Source organism: Mytilus edulis, chromosome 10, assembly GCF_963676685.1.
Source record: "Mytilus edulis chromosome 10, xbMytEdul2.2, whole genome shotgun sequence".
NCBI lineage: Eukaryota > Metazoa > Mollusca > Bivalvia > Mytilida > Mytilidae > Mytilus > Mytilus edulis.
The window spans coordinates 66,222,512-66,244,970 of record NC_092353.1 but is presented as its reverse complement, the minus strand read 5'-3'; the positions used below and the strand labels follow the sequence as shown (position 1 = coordinate 66,244,970).

At 33.2% G+C, this 22,459-nt stretch overlaps 1 protein-coding gene across 3 annotated transcripts; it reads left to right on the top strand.

Annotated features, from left to right (window-relative positions):
* The first annotated feature begins 375 nt into the window (after nt 1–375).
* On the top strand, nt 376–18,135 carry LOC139492267 (uncharacterized). 3 transcript variants are annotated; one of them, XM_071280481.1, is made up of 6 exons: nt 376–496; nt 3,714–4,101; nt 6,177–6,289; nt 7,913–8,233; nt 14,121–14,396; nt 16,803–18,135. In XM_071280481.1, exons 2-6 carry the CDS (start codon nt 3,721–3,723, stop codon nt 17,815–17,817), a joined length of 2,106 nt encoding a protein of 701 aa, XP_071136582.1. In that variant the 5' UTR covers nt 376–496; nt 3,714–3,720; the 3' UTR covers nt 17,818–18,135. The 3 variants fall into 3 exon arrangements, with proteins under 3 accessions (XP_071136582.1, XP_071136583.1, XP_071136581.1); XM_071280482.1 differs by having other exon boundaries at nt 428–536; XM_071280480.1 differs by having other exon boundaries at nt 483–600.
* The last annotated feature ends 4,324 nt before the right edge of the window (nt 18,136–22,459 follow it).

The window sequence follows — 22,459 nt, the reverse complement described above, 5'->3', positions numbered from 1 at the left end:
TGAAGTTCAGTGGTCTTCGTTTGTTTCTGTTTACCATATGAGTATTTCGTTCATAACCGAAACCGTCAGATTTCTAGTTTGAATTGATCTACATTTGTCATTTCGAGCTGACTATGCAGTATGGGTTTTGCACATTGTCGAAGACCGTACGTTCACCTTTAGTTGTTTTAAAACTTCAATGTAATTGGCGTCTGTTACAGAGATGTCTCCAATCGCACCACATCTTTTCCCATGTATATAGAGCCTATTTACTCTGAAAAATTTACACGATTGTTGCTTTTCTTACGTTTGTCAGTATAGTGTTATTTCTATTATGCAATTAATGATAAAAGAATAAATTCTGTTTTAAGTAGCATTAATTTTACGAATAAATTTGCAAGATTTGTATGTAGTTTGCTAATAATTGTTCAGTTTACATGCCGAGTTAGTATATAAAAGCAACACATGTTTTCCAAAAACTAAAATTAACATTTCTGCATTGTGCAACTAAACGACGGTAAGATTGCATTCTTACTTTATTATTCCAATTTTCCACTGCGGATTAAAAAAATATATATCTGATTACATAAACGAAAAATTGTTAAACTTGCATATATGAAGGTACGCATTATTTACGTATTCATTTAAGAAAAAAAGAATGTATTATTGAATGGATGAATGGATGTTGCAAGTTAAATGCATATAATGGACGAGCATATGATAATGTAATATAAATATAAATATATAGTATTGAAATTTTATGTATATTTTGTTGCTGTATTGCTTTTGGAAAATAAAGTATTTAGTATTTTAGTGTTATTAACTGGCTGTTTCTGTATATTTATGCCCAACCTACGATAGTAGAGGGGCATTATGTTTTCTGGTCTGTGCGTCCGTTCGTTCGTCCGTTCGTCCGTCCGTTCGTCTCGCTTCAGGTCAAAGTTTTTGGTCAAGGTAGTTTTTGATGAAGTTGAAGTCCAATCGAATTGAAAAATAGTACACATCTTCCCTATGATATGATCTTTCTAATTTTAATGCCAAATTAGTGTTTTTACTCCAATTTCACGGTCCACTGAACATAGAAAATGATAGTGTGAGTTGGGCATCCGTGTACTTGGGATACATTCTTGTTTGTTGCTATTAATATTGCTTTTGGAAAATATGGTATTAGTATTATAGTGCTATTAACTGGCTGTTTCTGTATTTGCCCTGTTATAGAATCGGGGTTAGCAGTATTGTACATAGTACTTATTAACAATAATCCAGACCGTTAATCTATTATTACTCTTGAATCATGTATGCGTTCTGATGATTGATCAACGGAAATTATAACGTCCCATATAAGCCAATTGGCCAGTACGGCTTTTTGTCGTATTGGACAGGTCCGAAAAGCAATATTTACTCATAATTTGGGTTACCAGGGTAACGTCATCAGTATTGCACATGCTGATTTATGCGTATTAGGACTTATTTAATCAATAGTGAGAATAGACTTAGCTTTGAAATAGACCATTAATATGAGCCTAATTTTGAAAATGTGTATCTTTCATTTTTTTTATTATTATTATTTATGATGGATATCAACTTGATGGCATATTTTACGATTACCGTATTTGATTTATTTCATATTTTGATAACGCCTATTTTTTGTTATAACTGTACTTATTTATAGTTGATATCGATTGCTAAATGGGTCAGTTTATCTTTGGAATCACTCTGCCTTTATCTTTTAGAGATGTTACATGTTAATTTAAGTTTTTATGCCCCCGACGTGCCCTGTCCCTCCTGTCCGTCCGTCTTGAACCTCCCCAAAATTGGTTTCCGTTCTCAACCAAATGAGGTTTAGAAATAGATAAATTTTTCATTTTCCTTAGCCAAATGTTATGAAACTTATACGCAATTCGTATAACCACAAAACACAGATACAGTTTGAGAATGTGTGGCGTCACCGTTACCGTTCATGAATAATGCCCTTTCTACAACCTAAACCAGCACATACAAAGTCACAGCCTTTACTGACGACCATTTTGAATTTCTTATCGCTTCAAAAAGTGAAAAGTTAAACTCTAAAGTTGTCGTTATTATCACATAGCGGTCAGGAGTCTGTAATTCAGTGGTTGTCGTTCGTTGCTGTGTTACATATTTGTTTTTCGGTCTTTGTTTGTACATTATTAAAACCGTTATTTTTCTTGTTTGAATTAAATTGTTAAACATCTGTCATTTCGGGGACTCTCCCTCTGGTATCTTTCGTCCCTCTTTTATAGCTGACTATGCGGGGGCTTTTATCATTATTGAAGGCATTATAATAAACCTATAGCTGTTAATTTCTGTGTCATTTAGTCTCTTGGCAATTATAATACATATTCTTTTATATATATATATATAGCGATGTCGTTATTACGACAATATCGATATGCTATATATATATATTTTGATTTTTCTCTCTTGACTTTTTGAAGGACTTGACTATTTCTCGCGTCATCACATTAGAAGTTTTAATTTTTATAACCTGAACTAGTTAGAATAAACGTAGATTTATCATAATATCTCAAGATTCTAAAAGATCATATATACAACGACGACTGATAACTCATATCTGTTATTTCGACCGAACATCAAGTAAGTAGGTTGTAGTTAATATAAGTTTATTTTTCAAACAAAATGTTACCAAGGAAGGGAAAAAAATATGCACATAGATAAAAACCGAGAGCCACAATGACGACTGTCGAATTAGGTATGTAATTAGGCACAATGAGGTAATACTGGGAACTAAATTTTCCTCTAGGTCTGGGTAAGGTAAACTATTAAACATTGACTTTTAAGGAGGCTCGAGAGTACAACAATTTCAGCAAAAATTCAAACATTTTTTTTTCCATTACAAATTTTGTTTATTACAAGTCATGATTAGTTGTTACTTTATGATAAAGTACAAAAATCACCCCCCAAAAAATCGATTTGTCTTGGCCCCAGGTGACTTTTTAAATGTTTATATCATTGCAAAAAGCTCCAAATTATCTCGCTTTGTTGCAAACATGCCATTTTTCGCAATAGAATTGAAATATATATTTTGGCATTAAAATTGAAATATCGCTTTTAACTCATCGGTGACCTATATTTTTTATTTTTATTTTCAAATAAGCAGTACTAAAACAAAACAATTGTAAAATTTAAGCGATTTCTGTAATTTAGTTATTTTTTTATTTCGATATAACCGCTATTTCTCGTATTAGTTCAACAAAAAAACGTACATAAAAACGAAAATGCATGCTTTTTTTGAAGGCAGATTGTGAGCTTAAATGAACGGTAACCCCGTTTTTTACTTTTATTTTTCGATTAAGTATATGATAAATATAAAAAAAAGATGTGGTATGATTGCCAATAAGACAACTCTCCACAAATGACCAAAAATAACACAGAAATTAACAACTATAGGTTACTGTACGACCTTCAACAATGAACAAAAGTTCATTTTTAGAAGAAAAATAGCGAAATCCTGTATTTATACCCACGAGCTGCCCCTAAAGTGAATGAAATGCAAACAGTGAAAGGAATCGACTCTGACATATCTACGACTGTCACAGGTTTGCAAAGCGAGGTTTTCTTCCAGGATTTTTTTTATAAATCTTTACCTTTTGTCTGAATTGTTAACATTAGTCACAAATGTTATCAACATAAACACTACCCTCTTGTAATTCATCTTTGTTATTATAATATATGTGTGTTATAATTTATAGGTTCGGTATGGAAGCCGTTTTGTACTTAATCCCTTTCTTAAGTTCTGTGTTCAGCATGATGACAGAAAATGAAATGCCAGAAATATTGTGTAAATGTTTTAATGAAAAGGTGGATTCGATAACCACAATGCCAGCAGACCTCATTTTATACACATGTGTTAATAAGTATCTTGCAGAAACCTGGTTGGAACGCTATCAACCGCCAAGACTGACTGACCCTGAAACAATCAACTGGTTACGATCCCTTGGTCGAAAAGTCAAAGGACAAGAAGACAACATTCGAACGAAAAGACAAGCAGTCAGAAGAATAAGACGGGAAATCAGAACGCTTACAGATGCACAACGGAGAAGATTTATTCGAGCTGTTCAACAATTAAAAGATCGAAGAGTAAGAGTATTTTGCAAATGTTTCACGGAGCTATTTGCAAGCAATATTTTCATTGTGCAATCTTTCTTTCATTTTTTGCAGATATGTTTTTTTTTTTAACTTTTAATCTAGATTATACATAACTAGAAAGGAATAACTTTAGTTGAATAAAACCACCAATGCGTAGACTACTTGATTACTTTGTAAAATTCTGCAGTTTCAAGCATTCAAGGTTCCCTTTTCTTAAGCTCAAATACAGTGCCAGTCATTTCAAGTAAAAACTACACATTAGCCCGACTTGTACTGAAAAAAAACCAATATATCTTTAACTGCATATAGTGTAAAACTGTTCTAGGTAGAACTGTTCTAGGACAGTTTAGAACAGTTTTATGACAGATTGACAGTTATAATGAGAGGTTATATGTATGCTTGTCATTAAATAATAAAAACACGTATATTTATTTTAATGACAAGTTTCCTGAAAAAATCCAAATAGGAGAGTAAGGATGGTAAATTTTGTCCCTACACGCAACCAAACTAATATAAACTCTAGATAGCTTAGAAACTACAATGAACATGTTTAAAAAGTGAATATATAGAGCTGTTTTGAGCAATTTCATGTTATAATTGTCTCAATAGAACATGCCATTGCAGTATTACAATTCATAGGAAGTACAGCAGCCGGTATTAGAGCATAACATGTCATGATATCAATATCAATCCTGTCTTCAGTGTATCCTTTATATGTTATACATGGATATTTACTTACTTTTTTGTCCGGGAGCGGAGTTATATGGCAACCACATTCTTTCCCCATATGTGTGTTTTTTTTCTCAGAAGTAACATAACTGAGTTACTTCTTATTTGGTCAGTAGCTTGACAGCAATGATTCGTAATATGTTACCACTTTTCTGATCTGTTAGATTCGCACTGTTTTTATGTTGAAGCTGTGGCATGAGTGCTCATGAGATCACTCTCAACCACAGGCTAAATGACATACAAGTTAAGGACTACTATTCACCGTACGACATTCAACAATGAACAAAACCCAAACCGCATAGTCAGTTATAAAAGGCCCCGAAATGACAAATGTAAAACAATTCAAACGAGAAAAACTAAATAAGTGATTTATGTACTAAATAATGAACGAAAAAAAACCAATTATGATATATAAAGCAACAGCCTCCTGTCAGAACGTCAACTGGCGTGTTATTATTTGGTCTGTTATATCCATCTTGATTTAACCGGGTCTTTGACTTTGGCGGGCTTCCTTTCTTTAGAAACGGAATGGCCGTTTTATTAGCAGGTTCTATTTATATATTTGTGCAAACGGACTTCATCTAAAACCACGTCACGAAATGTTAACGCTCTTACAAGAAACATCGCAAAATGACAACAACGGCCAAAAAATAACATGGAAAATTTGAAAATATGAATAACCATACATTGAAATTTATTAGTACACGGCTTAGAAACAGGTAGAAAAGGAGACTTGAGTACATACACAAATTATATTTCGAGACAGTTTATGTTTATTCTTTATATACTCCTGCAGCTGTTCCAAATGTATCAATTCAAGTTGGGTTATAGTCCATTTTTTTTTTTATAATTTTGAGCGAAAGACGAAAATAAATCTCTACAGAAACGCAACCTTCAGTGACAGTTTATCACAAATGATGATACGATCAGTTTATAAGAGATCGATATAATCATAAATGTATTTTAAGCTCCGATGGCATCAATTGTTGATATAAAGTTTAATTCAACAAATAGCCATACCCATACTGCATTGTTAGTTATAAAAGACAATTATAAAACAATTCAAACAAGAAAACTAATGGTCAGATATATGGACAAAACAATGGAACGAAAATCAAATAGGATATACAGCAACAAACGACAACCATGCACTGAATAACAGTCTTCTGACGTCAACTGGTGGTTGTACTGATTTTGGTTACATTTGAACACCCAATCAAAAAACGGCCGATGCAGTAAGTTAGGAAAATCTTTATTAAAGGGATTTTTTGATGCCGAAACATTATCATGCAATATGTGAAAAGTTATTTTGAAAATCTATATTATTCATTGGATAGATCGGACGAACCAACAGATATGATGCTTTAGCTAGTGCACATGAAGGGAACGCTCTTGGATCAGCACATGGCGGGCCAAATTTTCCGTCATGGCATCGAGAATATCTCAAACTGTAAGTTAATAAATAGACGAAATATTTACAGTTGTATTATGGATGTGCATATACTGTATATAAAATAAAATCACAAAATACTAAAGACAGAAAGTACTTATCCAAGCGTATTCGCAGTTGCTAAAAGCTTCTTTAAAGCTAATAGTTACGAGTAATAATCATGGATCTAGTGTAAAGACGTCATAAAAGTTTACCAGCGATACATAGAAAATATGTCAATTAAGACTTTTAAAAAACGTCAATATAGACAGTAAGTTTTAGTCGGACTTTCTCACTGTAGAAGAATGAGGGAGGGCAATAAGGGGTCTGTTAACATGTTAACAACACTTCGATTTTGGCAATCAAATAAGAGCTGTTATGTTTTGGTGGTTTTGTTGCTCCGCGAAACGTTTCATAAATATGTTTTCAACTTTCTATAACATTTAATCTTTGAGCCTATATCATAAATATAAATAAGAATACTATGAAACATTACGTCAGTTTAGCTGCACTATATGATGTATGCTTTGTACGTAGCAATTCTTGTCGAAATGAGAATGTAGTTTAAACATATTTATTTATAGTGGATTGGGAAACAAGATTTGCAACTTATATTAATCCCTTTCCACTTTGCGGGTGCGAGTGCTGCCTTTTATCGGCATTAGCCTGCTCTTTTTCGAAATCTACAAGGGTGTCTTTAACGTGCAAGAGATATGACTCTCTCTTAACACGGGTCAGCCATTTATCGTCCCCGTCCGACGGACTATCATCGTTTCCTCAAGACCATACTCGCAAATGGTTTCAAGGGAGAGCCGAAAATTGCAGTCCCTGAAATTTTCATCCCAGACGGGAATCGAACCAGGAACCTTTGTGTTAGTAGTCCGATGCATTAAGCAATACACCACGGCTCTCTGAATGTAGAGTCAGGTGTAGGGAAAGTACAATGCTCTCTATATGTTACAGAACCTTATGGCCTGCTACAAACTGTTATTGGTCCATAGAGGGAAATTTTTCTGCATGCTACTTTAGTTCTCTTTTCCAGCTACGGTCGAGATTTGTAGTCTCATATCATGTTCGACATACTCTGCAGAACCTACATGTATTTATTGCTTCATTGTCCACTTTTTCTTGTCTTAAATATGCATAATATATTTGTCCTTTGCCGTTAGACAATTATAAACAATGAATTTAATTTGACATTAAATTTTGTAAATGCTGAAAACTATTTTTGGATGCCAGTGTTCTTTGACCGTCCACTCTCTATTTGCATCGCGGTCTTTGAACTCGTTTTTAACAGTTGCACTCTACTCTCCTAAAAACCAAAATCGATCTCTAAGACTTCCTTTTTTTTGCTTTTGAATTTTCATATCCTATAGGATACATTTTTAGACTTCAATTTCTGTTATTCGTATCATAAAAGTTAGATGACTTAAGTCAAGTTCTAAGGTTTGGATGCATTTTATGTGACTTTTTAAAGAGCAGAATAACCAAAACGTTGTGGTTGGTTAAAAACGTGGTAAACAATTGAAATTCGACCAATGACGTAGCTTTATTTCAATTTTGGTGTTCGAACAATGCTATTACCCATAGTCCTTCAGATCTTGACAAGGCGAATTCACAATGATATCGTACTTAATATTTCAGGTTTGAAGCTGCTCTACAGGAAATTGATAACCAAGTTACCTTACCATACTTTGATAGTAGATTGGATTATAACTTGCGTGATCCAAGAGAATCAAATTTTTGGGGCGAAAGTTTCATGGGCGATCATAGAGGTGTGGTATCAAATGGACCATTTCAACGCTGGCGTCAGCGTAATGGTGCATTCTTAGAAAGAAATGGTGGAGGCTCTGGTTCAATGATTTCACCAAGGGGGATAAGAAATGTGCTATCTAGAAGAAGAAATATTGATATATTGTCACCATGGGCAAATGGCAGATATGGTCTTGAAAACTACCACAATGCGTATGTATTAGAAAACAATTTTATCCCAAATCGAAGGCCTTTTAATCAAATCAATTATCAATTTAAGAATACTAGTAAGTTAGTGCAATTTGTTTCCAGAACAGCATCAAGGAAAACGTAAGTGTATTCTGAGTAACGAGGGCTGAAACAAACATGATCGTACATATGAATTATCAGCATCCGAGACGCATTTACATTCTGTCAAGAGTCGTGCACATTATTTTGATTAACAGAGAAGTAAAAGTAAACCCTTGATATAAGCCTTTGAGCCAATAAGTCGATCCTTTTTTTTTATAACAGAATTCTAGCATTTGATATAAATGTGTTCTACGGAACAAGCCTCAGGATATTCCCGATTTGTGTGATCAATAAAATAAATGTATGGTGCAAAAATTTATAGAATTAACATAAAATAAGAAAAATATGTAAGGGCCTTTCTGTAGATATATGCATGTTGGTCATTTTATTTTGTATAGGCGAAGGTTGCTGTTCCAAAATCATATAATAACGTAATTTTAATCCAAACGCATTACCGTGCGTAACGTCTGGGTCTTCAAGACAGCGAGAAAATCCCGCACCCGGGGTTGAAGGCATAAAACTTTGCTCAGTGCTCGGAGCACAAAAATCATGCTCGAAACATGAAATCCAGCAATTTGATTGGTTGATTTTCGAGTCTGAGTACAAAAATCATGCTCGAAAGTTTAAACTGTTCCCTAAACAAAAATGTATACAATTTTCGATTTTTTTAAGACTGTTTTTCGTTTTTCCGGTGCCGACACAATACATGTTGCCACTGTCTTTGATTTAACATGACTTAAGTCACATCATCATAAGCTTCTTCCGTGGCCCGTCAATCATCGTCCGTTCAACCTTCAATAATCATGCCTTCACATCCTCTATAGTGACGTTACAATGCAGCCGACGTCAGCGTGCAGCAACAGCGATCATTTCGGTATCGCGCAAAGCTCTGCTGCATGATATTAACGTTAACACGAAGCATAACAATGGGAGCTTATTGTGGAAAGAAATGTAAATCAGGCAGATAACAACAAAGAAAAGAGATTGCTTTGCTAAAGTTTGTGCAGAGAATTAGATACATCTTCAATAAGAACCGAGTTGTACTCTTTAGTGAGCCGGGATCACGTTCTGTATCAAGTATTATAAGCAACACAACAGTTATAACACGAGATAATAAGAATAAGAGCAGACGTCTCTCCAAGGAAGAAAGAAACTGTCAAACGGCATTGATCAAGCCCTATATAGATTTAAATCCAACACCGCTTGTTGACAATGTTGAGTTCAACAACGACGACTTGACTTCCATCAGAGATAAACCGAATTGTTTAAGCGACATTCCGGGAAAAGAAGGAGAAATAAAAGAGACAACTGAAATGCAGTCAATTAGCGGTTTGAACACATGCTATGCAAAATTTGAAAAAGACGTTGATGAACTGTTTTCTGGTACAAATGAAACACCGAACAGAAGACGGAGACCTAATGCAGCGAAGGGTGTAAGAACCAGTATGACCATAATGTTGTTAACTAACTCAAACATGGATGTTAGGTTACCAGGAGAAGTCATTCCATCATCAAACACACCAACTGTCTCAAGGCCACAGTTAACAGCCCCTGAGATACCTACTAAAGAAAAAGTTTATTTGGACAGTTGGATTGAACATCAGACCAAGAAAGACAATTTGAAAAAATTAAATGTTATGTTTAATTCCATTTTTTTGTCTAATAAGTTTGTATATCATTTGAAAAAAATAAAATTGTATTCTTTATTTCCTTGTTTGTCTGAATTTGTGTGCCTGTTTGTAAAATGCCACTTGGCAAGTTTTAATTTTATAGCTGTCGTGTATCCGGAACAAAATATAACACTGCCATAGTGATAGTCTGTCCGAATTATTGAGTTTATAATTCAGTGGTTTTCGTTTGTATATCATGTTTGTTTTAAGTTTATTATTGATTTGTTCTTAGGCAGCTGGTTTGTTTTTGGTTGAATTGTAATTACGGGGCTTTATGTAGTAATTTATGTGGTGTTAGTTTTTCTCATTGTTGAAGGCCGTATTGTGACACACGTATATATATATAGTTGCTAACTGTTATATAATTTGGTATCTGGTGGCGTCTTTCACATTTGCCATCAAACCAAATTTTCTTATTTTTCATATATTATATCCGTAAACAAGCCGTCCGCCTTAATCATGCTGAAGAAATACCACATAATTCGAAGTAATGAGATATGTTAGTTAATTACTATAAAAAGAAGAAGTGGTATTATTGCCAATTAAACAACTCTCCACATGAGACCGTGGGCCAAATGACAAATTAGGACTTTCAATTGATTTGGAATGGTGGCTTAAATATATAACAGTGGCACTATACACAGTAGGTCTTTCAATTGATTTAAAATGGTGGCTTATATATAACAGTGGCACTATACACAGTAGCTCTTTCAATTGATTTGTAATGGTGGCTTATATAAAACAGTGGCACTATACACAGTATGTCTTTCAATTGATTTTGAATGGTGGTTTATATATAACAGTGGCACTATACACTCTGTAGGTCTTTCAATTGATTTGTAATGGTGGTTTATATATAACAGTGGCAATATGTATACACGGTAGGTCTTTCAATTTATTTGGAATGGTGGTTTATATATAACAGTGGCACTATGTATACACAGTAGGTCTTTCAATTGATTTAGAATGGTGGCTTATATATAACAGTGGCACTATACACTCTGTAGGTCTTTCAATTTATTTGGAATGGTGGTTTATATATAACAGCGGCACTATGTATACACAGTAGGTATTTCAATTTATTTGAAATGGTGGTTTATATATAACAGTGGCACTATGTATACACAGTAGGTCTTTCAATTTATTTAGAATGGTGGCTTATTTATAACAGTGGCACTATACACAATGGACTTGTTAAACCAACAATGAGGGGTACTTGCATTGTCGTATTTTGTATTATCAAAGTAATTAAAAAAAAATTTCGAAAAAATTAAGTGTAACATTCGAATTGTAATAACAACGGTGAAAAACTGGAAGTTTGACTTGTGCTGCTTCTTTCCACACGACCATTTATATTTGTCATACTATACTTACCAGATTAGCTTTTCTTTCAATAATTTGCATTGTTTGTTGCTCTTTTCTTAGCTCAATGTTAATGTCTCTCCCCCTTTATATGTCAAGTTTTTTTTTATTCGAGCGTCACTTATTAGTTTTTTTATTAGACGAAACGCGAATCTGGCGTAAAGAAAAAAAAAATCCAGGTATCTATAATTAGTTAATATATATATATATATCTTTCAGGCAAGGACATTTCATCATCTCTGTTCATACTATCGTTATTACTATCAGACTATGGGATATTTAATTTTCTTCTCGGTCATTTAACCCTTTCGGCGCCAAAACGACATTTTTGTCGTTTCCCGCTAGCACGCCAAAACGACATTTTTGTCGTTTTTCAGTAGAACATACAAAACATTAAAAACGTATATAAAAAACTTCATTTGACTGCCGAAACCATATTAGGTTTAAAGAAAAATAATTGACTTTGTTCTGTTATTCAAGAATAAACATAAAAGTCTCAAATTATATATTGAATTTTGGGGTTGAAAACTAGTTTTTTTGAGATAATGTGCAAATTTTTACTCAATCTGTACTACAATTATAAACTTTGTATGCCTTTATTTATTAAATTAACTGAATGAAATTAGTTCACATGGTTGACTGTAAAAAAAAAAGTTGTTATTTTATTTTTAAATTGTAACGTTTATCTGAATGACGTCATCAAAACCGATGCTGTGTGTGACGTTTATATGCGTAAAAAAGTGGCAGGTACTTGATATTACTGGAAACGTTTTGCAGTAAAACCATTGAGTTTTTACCGATTTTTACAATGTGAAGTGTTACAGATCGAAAATCATTCTATAATTTGTTTAATAGTTTGTTGTTTGTAAATTTATTCAATAAAACTGTTAGTTCAAATTTAGAAGGTTAGCTCTGCAAATATAGTCGGTAGAATTCGGAAGTATCTCTTTTTAAATGCACTATTTACCCATCAAATTTACCCATTTGGGGTTGTCTTAAACATGGGTTGACTTCACTAGTTTTAAAAACAACAAATATTGAAGTTATAATTTATAATGAATAATTTTGACAATGCCGGTCTTCTCATTATAAAATAATTTTCTGCTAAAACCAAATAAACTGGACCCGGATTTTTGTATTTATCATTCTTATACTTAATTATAACATACAATCTGCATACTCCGCCTTATGTGTCCATATGTCTCACTTTGTTGTCAATTCAATATGAGAATACATATTCAATTTTGAGTTAAGATCGTGTTTTGATTTACCCATCACTTACTGAGTATTTTTGGATTTATTTTTGTCCTTTGTTACTGTGTTGTTTTTGTTTTTTGTGCTTGGTCCAATTTTGACAAGCAAAGCTCTTTTTAAAAGTTTTTTTTCTATCTGTTCTAATATTAAACTGGTACTCGACAGTTCTAGATTAGAGGAGGGAATTAACACCTACAACAAATACTGAGTTGTTCCAAAGCCAAGAAGAAGCCTTTGGCAAAGTGGCTGTCGTATCACATTACCTTTTGTTTTTCGTGTTTTTTTTTCGACCCTGCAATGCTTAAAGCTTAAACATTTCATGCTTATCTCATTTTACATGTTTCACATTGAATTATATAGGGACCAATCGTGCATACAAAAAGAGAGGTAAAAGATACCAAAGAGATAGTCAAACTCACAAGTCAATGCCATGACAAAAAAATAATACTGACAACAAGACCAGTTAAATTTACACAGGCAGAAAAGAATACTAAAGACTGAGCAACATCAACCCAACCAAAAACTGGGAGATAGCATATATACATAACTTTCAGCTATTTTATCAATTTTCTCATCGATGCTAGATTCAACAACATTCAGTTTAGTGTCAAGTTCTTCAAAAAGCAATCTTTATCATGCAATAATTTTAATTTAGTTTTGTTATGACTCAGACGTGTCCATCACTATAAGTTATATGGTTCGCTACTGACCCCCTACGGATCCATAGAGGGGTAGTAAAATCCATAGGGGGTGAGGCCGTAGGCCGAGTCCCCTATTGGCCGAGTCCCCTATGGATGTTACTAACCCTCTATGGATTCGTAGGGGTCAGTAGGGAACCGTATAACGAATTTATCGTACGCAGGACTTTTCCTACTGCCTTTTGTAGAAAAATAAACAATGAAACACAACGACATCAATAGATGACGTCACCATTAACGCGTCATGAACCCCCTATGAAATTTACTACCCCCCTACGGTCTCATAGGGGGTCACCATGTGACGGCGTCAAACCAATCAAAACATAACAATTTAGCCGCGGTACGATAAAATTAAATGGCAGGTTAGAGGTGGACTCATATTTTCAATAAGTTATACAATTTTGCTGAAACCAATATCTGCATATACTACAGTACGTTCATAATTTTTTTTGTTTCTTCACAATGGGCACAAAATTTTTTGTCGGTCGGTGTGTTGCCTATCCTGGGAGGTGCAGTTTTGCTTAACATGTATTTTCTGAATGAAATGTTAGTTTAATAGATATGTTAATGTTATGGTCAAGCTTTCATGGCGAAAATGTTTATTGGGACACCAAATTAATGCAGAATTGATTCGGATTTAAAAAAAAAAAATCCCAGCTGCTTTATCCTCACCGAAACCGAAAGATTTTGTATATTGTAATCTTTTATAACACGTTCTTACCGTTGTTGAATTTTGGGTTGTGACATTTTTTTTTACATTACATGTTAAATGACATACTAGTATACTATATTGAAACTTTGTATACCATGTTCTATCTTTAACAGTGTACACATCTGGGTTGGTGGTTCGATGCTTGGTGTAAATACCGCTCCGTCAGACCCAGTATTCTTTCTGCATCACTGCTTTATCGACTATGTTTGGGAGGTGTTCCGACAAAGACAAAAACGACAACGAAGACCAAGAGTAGATCCAGAGAGGGACTATCCATTTGATAGTAGTGCTCCGTCATCTCAGGCACCAAACCGAATTATGGACAATCTAGCAACTGGGAAGAGGAATATTGACGGGTACAAAAATGATTACACAGATCAATATTACAGGTGTGTAATTTTTCAAAAGTAATAGCAAATATAGATTGCTTTAATTTGCAATTTTCTAGGAGCAATCATTGGTGTTGAATTTAGCCACCTTTCATATTCGTTAACATGTTCCAAACAGCAAATTTTCAACTTATAAAGTTCTTATTCCAGAGGTGACTTAAACGTTTTGTTTAATAAATAAACCGATCTTGTATCTTCATCCTTAGAGTTTGATGAATTTGGTATATTAGTATCTTCAGTGTTATTCTGAATTACATCATCAATTTTGAAAAGAAATTGTTCTAAGTTTCGAATGACCTGCTCAATTTGATTATTCCAGGTTCCTTCGTCATTAATTTCCCGGGCAAAGCAAAGAAATTCATCTTTGTCGGTTAGAATAATAATTCTCGAATAAAGGTCCTTACGTAGATCATCGTTAAACGTTCTTTCTGCTGCTCTGTCTGCTTTAGGTGTCATTTTCACACTGGCAGTGCACAAAATAAATAGAAGGCTGAAAATGCACCAAATATTTATATCAAATATGAATATTTACATCTTGTCTATTTCTATATCAAAATGTTCATAATGTTCTCCATATTATCCTCCATAGTATCCTATCGGCTCCTTTGTTTAACATATCTTCAAGAATATGGTTGCTGGCGACATCGTCAGGGGTCACATAAATTACAAGGTTGCAAAATGAATATTAAAATGTTTGCTGTTGTCTTTAAACACGCTGCAATATTGGTAGAAATTTGTGCTGTATAAAATTTCAGCTTTCAAACTATACGTTCGTCGAGTCTCGTCCGTTCTAAAGTAGTTGAGAAACCTTTAATAAGAGAGCCATATCTCTTGCATGTAAAAGACACCCTTGTATATTTTAGAAAAAAGCAGGGTATTGTCGTTTCAAGACAGCACTCGCATCTACAAAGTGGAAAGAGATTAATATAAGTTGAAATAACTTGTTTCCCAATCAACTATAAAAAAAATATTTGTTAACTAAATGGCATATACATGAACATAGATATTGCAGATAGTATACAAGGAGCAACAATTTCCTTTAAATGTAGTATTTTAAGTTATAGTGCTTTAGATGTAAATTAAAAAAAATCTTACCAAATTTTGTTGATTTAACATGAGGGATTATTCATATCCAAAAGAATATTGATATTTTTTTTACATTTCATTAGACCACGTAAACAGACAGGTGCTTATTTGTTAACTTTGTTAAAATTTTGAACTGCCTTTATTTAATCTTTTTGTTTTTTATCAGAAAGTTCTTGGCCTTTCTAAGCAAATTCTGGTATGAGGTTGAATAGTCTCTTTAAACAAACTTTGGTACTCGTCTTTCCACTTTTCAATTTGAAAAATAATAATCTTACGACAGAAATGCCAAGCTAGAGGGCAGAACTGAAATAGTAAGTTTAATTAGCTTGTTCGATAAGGCTCCCAAACGTTTAATAATATTCAGTTAATTTGCGTGTTTTGATTGATTTAAGCCTTGCAATTGATATTTTATTCGTGTGTTTTTCTATGTTGTGATGTTATACTATTGTTTCAGAAAAGGGAGAAAGTGTGGTACCATTATAACGTTTAATCCCGCTGCAAATGTTTGCACTGCTGATGGACTTTTCGTCCCCGAGTGTATCACCAGCCCTGTAGTCAGCACTTGGTGTTGACATGAATATCAATTGTATGGTCATTTGTATAAATAGTTTTAAACTATTTCGATCTGAGCGTCACTGATGAGTCTTATGTAGACGAAACGCACGTCTTGCGTAGTAAAATTATAATCCTGGTATAGACTAGACCGTTGGTTTTCCCGTTTGAATGGTTTTACACTTGTAACTTTTGGGGCCCTTTATAGCTTGTTGTTCGATGTGAGCTAAGGCTCCGTGTTGACCTATTATGGTTTACTTTTATAAACTGTCATTTGGATGGAGAGTTGTTTCATTGGCACTCATACCACATCTTCATATATCTATTTCCTGCTATGTTTTTATTTATGAGTATCAAAATTTAACTGCTAACCAATATCAATTGCTTTAAGTTTAACATGATTCACATAAAATATCAGCACTTTTAATACGTATACATGGATATTTGTTTTATGCATTTCCCCATCTGCTAAAAAATGAAAAGTTGTTGCCGACATTTTACTTATTTTGAATCATTCAGTAAGTTTAAGTTGAGACGAACCTTTGACCTATAGTTGTTAATTTTTGTGTCAATTTGGTCTCTTATGGAGAGTTTTCTCTTTGGCAATCATACCACATCTTCTTTTTTATATCAATTATGACTCCGTGTTTTGGAATGTAACATATTATGATTGAATTTTAGCTTTGATAAATTTTCTTTATAATTCTACATTATTAAGAACAACTCGCATACGATTATTGTTTATTTAGAAAGTTTTTTTTTCTGTAGATATGCAAGCAGTCCAAGAACATGTCGTCAATGTAGAAATAACCGATACCCCAATCTTAGATGTGGAGACTTACAGAGAGGACTCTGTTCTGCTAAAACCAGACCAGCAAGCGAAAGAAGAGCAAGTTTTAGTGTTCTTCGCAATTCTATAAAAAATACAGATCTAGGAATAACGACAAAATTTTCATCTACAATTACAGACAATAGAAAGACACCAACTCGTAAAAGGAGGTCAACAGGTGATTGGATTGTATACGAAAATTTCCCAGAGGAGAAAAAAGTCAGTGAAATTAGACGAATGAAAAGATCGACCAATTCCACGAGAAACAATACGAAAGTGCGAACAACTGACACAAACAACATGGACTCTTCCATGCAAAACTCATTTTTACTGGATGGCGTACCTGATATTAAGCGTTGGGTATTTATTCCAGTTAAAATTGTTCATAGACGTCCGTCTGACTTACTCTTTGGTTCAAAAGTGATAAAGAATAAAAATATTGTAGATGGAGTTGATGTATATTCATATAACAACTATATGAATTATACAGATGAAGAGCAGCAATCATCATATTCTCATAGTTTTACTTCCGGGTCAGGGGCAGACAAAGTATATGTTCAGGTTGACGGTATGTCATACAATGGAAAGTATGTAGATTATTCGATAGTTGACTCCAGACTCCCTGTATCTGAATCTGTTGCTTTCGTTGCTGTAAAAAATCCGAAACTTAATTCTAGCATTTCCTACATATCTGCTTACGACTCACATGGTCGGATTTGTCGCCCATATTGTCAGTCGTACGACTCGTACGGGCCAAATTCAAACCAGTATAGACAATGTTCCGGGGTGGTTAACCTGACCGAGGAAGAACCTAGAATGTATGGTGAAGATATCGGCGAGGTAACACAACTACTATATAAGTCTGGAAAAGGAAAAGGTTTTACTAGAAGTGATGAAAATGTATTTCTCAGTTTCTACTGCGACTTCCATGAGATTCCCTGGGGAAACTGTTAATAACTTAATTTGTGATGGTCGCATAATTTATATTGCTAATATTGCAATATATGTTGTTCAGAAAAAACTTTGCATTGATACTTGATGTATAAATATGAAAAACAGTATGCATACAAACTTTACGTCTGAAAAATAGTTAAAAGGTCAACAAATATTTCGGATACGCAAAACCATTTGTTTTTTTTACAAAAAAAAGTCCTAAACATCACACAAACAGAACAATCATCTTTTCAAAAAGTCCTTCAAATCTTATAACAATATCATGAATATCTTTAACCAAGACAATAGTTCTATTTGATAAAATCTATATATGGAATATATGTACTAGAAATGGAATAAAAAAATATCAAGCCTCGTTTGCTTTTCAATGTCATTGACTAAACATGCTTATTACTCATTGTTGACGGCCGTACGGTGACCTATAGTTGTTAATGTCTGTGTCATTTTGGTCTCTTGTGGACATTTGTCTCATTGGCAATCACACCACCTCTTTTTTTTCATTACATTTATTCCATGTAAAACCAACGATTTAAGATGTAACAGTATCATTGTGATATTACATCAGATAGAATTTTTCTTATAATTTGCTGAAAGTTTGATACAAAGTAAGAACCACCGTGCTTTTTTGCAAGGTGCAAGATGTACAAAATTGACCAAATTTGCATAGATTGTTCCTGAAAATCAAAACCACTTATATTTGTTAATAAAAAATAAATTGTTAATAAAAAAAAAATCTTTGAGATAGAATTTTGAAAAGAAATATGAAAACATAGGTTTTAAAATATCTTTTCGATAATAAAAAAAAGGCAAAATATATGTCACCAACCTTGTTTTCTTGCACAAGTAAAACTTTAAAATTTCCCTATCTTTCCAGTATTAAAAATACTATTTAACTAATCTTCCATTTAATAGCCATGTTGGCAATTTGATTTTAACAAACACAAATATTTAATATTTGTTATCAGTCTGAATAAATCACTTATCACTCTTTATTGGGTGTCAATCTGTTTTAAATTTACAGCTTAAAGCAAAGAACTAGACCTAGTATGAACTGATGTCTTATACTCCAAGATGGCAGAATACAGTTAATCTACCTAAAACACAATCTACAAATAATAATCTGTAAATTGAATTCGTCCGAATACAATTCATGAAAAAACTTTCACTAGTAACGCTCAAAACTAATTTAACTGGAAGCCAGGGATGTGCAATTTCCGACAAACATGCAGAGTTATAAGTTTCTAATTCAGGTTTTTCCCAAAACTTGTTTCTGATAGAAAAAACATAACTTAAGGGCATTTATCGATTAAGAATAGCGATATTTTTTAAAAAATACGCAGTTACTTCTTCTTGCCTTAGTAACTGTTCATAGTCTTTATTAACTGACTTGTTTCGGTAGGACAAACTCAGTAAAAAAACGTCTGAATTCCAACTATTTGATTGATTTGATAAACATTACGTTACCTTGATGATTTTTGCCGTGAATTAATATAAAAATCTCTCATTATACTGTGAAAATTTTTCCAAAGGACCATACTGTAGATATATCTAATAATTTATTTACTTATTTATTAATTAATGAAATGCACATTCATACACCTGGGGGTTGAAGGCATAGAAATAATAAAATACAAATATATGCACAATGGAAAAATTAACATATTAAAAACATCATATATAGAGTGGTAAATCAGTAATATTTATGCAGGTGTTATTTCCACTCCCCTCAGCGCAAATGACTGGGGACTGAAGGCATAAAAATAATGCAATACTATTAGTTACATAGTGTGTTAGTGACCCAATATGATATTTACTGACCCCGTATATATCATATTAGGTCACTTGCACACGATGTAACGAATTTATCTTACCGACTATCTTTTTTTGTTGAATTTAGACTAGAGTTGTCTCATTTGCTATCATAACACATCTTCTTATTTCTATATTAAAGTGTTCAAGTGTTCAATTTTAAGAACCTTCTTCAATTGGTCTGCACTAAAAAAATAATGTAAACAATAACTATTTATTACCAACAACCTTCATATAACAATATTAAACAGAACTTTCAATACTTTTGAATAATCAAACAGTACCAAAGTCGTAAATCCACTACTAACCGTGTATTGAATTAAGCCCCGCCTCCCTACTAACCTAATATTGAATATACACGGTCTCCACGAGGACGCTTTTAACCAATCATATTCCTAGAACTTTATAGTAGGTAAGATAAAAATATATACACAATGGAAAAATTAACATATTAAACATCATATATGGAGTGGTAAATCAGTAATATTTATGCAGGTGTTGTTTCCACTCCCCTTCAGTGCAAATGAATTTTTAATGAACGGAACAGTAAGCTGCACAATATCAAATGAAGATAGAAGTAATTGTAGTCTATCTGCTCATGGTCTTTTCTTTGTCAGTAACTCTGTCTCTAGTATTTGGGGTTCGTTTATTATTTTAAATTTAATCAGTCTAACATACGGTTTGAGAGGGAATCCGAAGAGTTCTCAACATATTAATAGATTAATAATAAAGGCAACAGTAGTATACTGCTGTTCGAAACTCATAAATCGATTGAGATGTAACACACACAGAAACGAACTATAATGTAACAATGATCATTTCCCTGACTTGGTACAGGACGCATTAGAAAAAAATGGTGAGTTGAACCTGGTTTTGTTGCATGCCAAACCTCCCGCTTTAATTGTAATGTTGAATTTAACATTAAAATGAAAACATAACATGACAGGACTACAATAAATGGGAGAAACACACGAATAATAACTAACAAAAGGTACCAGGTTTAGAATTTAATACACGAGACGTGCCTTTCGTCAACACAAGACTAACTAGTGACGCTCAGATGAAAAAAGTTCGAAAGCCAAAACAAGTACAAAGTTGAAAAGCACTAAGGACCAAAAATTTAAAAAAGTTGTGCCCAATACGGCTAGGGGTTTCTGCCTGGGATACGAACATAAAGAGACATGACCTTCAGAGATAAAAGCTGTGTTACAAAATAAAGGCAACTATTTGTCAATCTTGAGAAGCAATTCGAGTATGGAACACATTTTACATCATTTTAGTAATTAAACCGTCAAGAGAGTCTGTCGTAGCTATCCTCGATTTCCTCTATTTATCTATAGCCTGCTTTTCTACTATGTGTTTTTTTATCTTAATTTGTTGTTTGGTTGCACTCCTGTTGACGTATTCTCCATATAAGAATACAGTCCAGTTTCCCGTTACAATAGATAAGAATACGATGTGATATGAAACTGATGGTTTGCGCCTTTTCATTTATTTATAGAGAACTTTGAAAAGTAAAACAAGTTACACATGTTACATCAAAACTCTTTTGTTCAAACAGGGGTGATCTGAGTCAAATTATACTACTTTGAGATTCCTTGTTTTGCGTGCTTTCGTTTTTGTTCTTTAATATTTATGCGGGATGGACGATCACAATAAAAAAAAAACTTTTTAAGCTTTCTTTGCGGTAAAGGCTTTGTTTGTTGATGAACAATAAAGACAACAGAAGTAAGCTATTGTTCATTAGTCATAAATCAATTAGGCAAAGCAAATCCGGGTTCTAAAATAAAACCCAGGAAAACTCATTAACTATGAGAGGAATACAACGGAATAATATAACAACAGAAATACTATAAACTGCAACAAAAACAAATGCCAACTAAGATATAAACGAAATTGATTTCGGTGCCACTTGGTCTCTTGGGGAGAGTTGTATCAAGAATTATAAAAATAATTGAAAAACATACATTAAAAGTTCCTAAATTAGAAATTACATCGTACGCATGGATTACTTATGAAAACTCTTTTTTTTTAAAGGGAGTTTTAGGGAGCGAAGTTTTTTTCTGTTTCAGTGGATTTTACAAGTAAATGATCAACACATAATTTTATTTGTTGACCGATTCAATGATTACTCAACTAGAATACCATACAAATACCATTATTTGAAATGATACAATTACATGTGTCCTTAAAATGAAGTGGTAGATTTTTATTAATTGCGGATTTTTTTCAAACTTACTGCAAATTGAATTCTCAAGACCCTCTATGTATATTGCACAATACAGAATTTTTAACAACTGTGCAGATATGCGTAAATAAAGGCAACAGTAGTATACCGCTGTTCGAAATTTATCAATCGATTGAGAGAATAAAAACCAAATCCGGGTTACGAGCTAAAACTGAGGGAAACACATCAAATATAAGAGGAGAACTAAGATAAAACAGAAACACAACACACATTAAAAGTAACACACACAGAAACATATAATAAAGTATTGGCCATTTTCCTGGCTTAGTACAGGACATTTTATGAAACAAATGGTGGGTTGAACCTGGTTTTGTGGCTAGCCAAACCTCTAGGTTTTATGGCAAAACACACGTTAGTGCTATATATTGTCGTTGAAGACAGATATGATACAAAATTATTTTTTTTGTAAACATATTTTTTACCAACTTTTTGCTAGCAAAATTTAAATATTTGTTAATGCCATAACTTTGTTAAAAAACAATACACGAAGGTGCAATATGTAATTTTCGGTAATGATTGGGAAGAGGGACTAAAGATACCAGAGGGTCAGTGAAACTCATAGATCGAAAATAAACTGACAACACC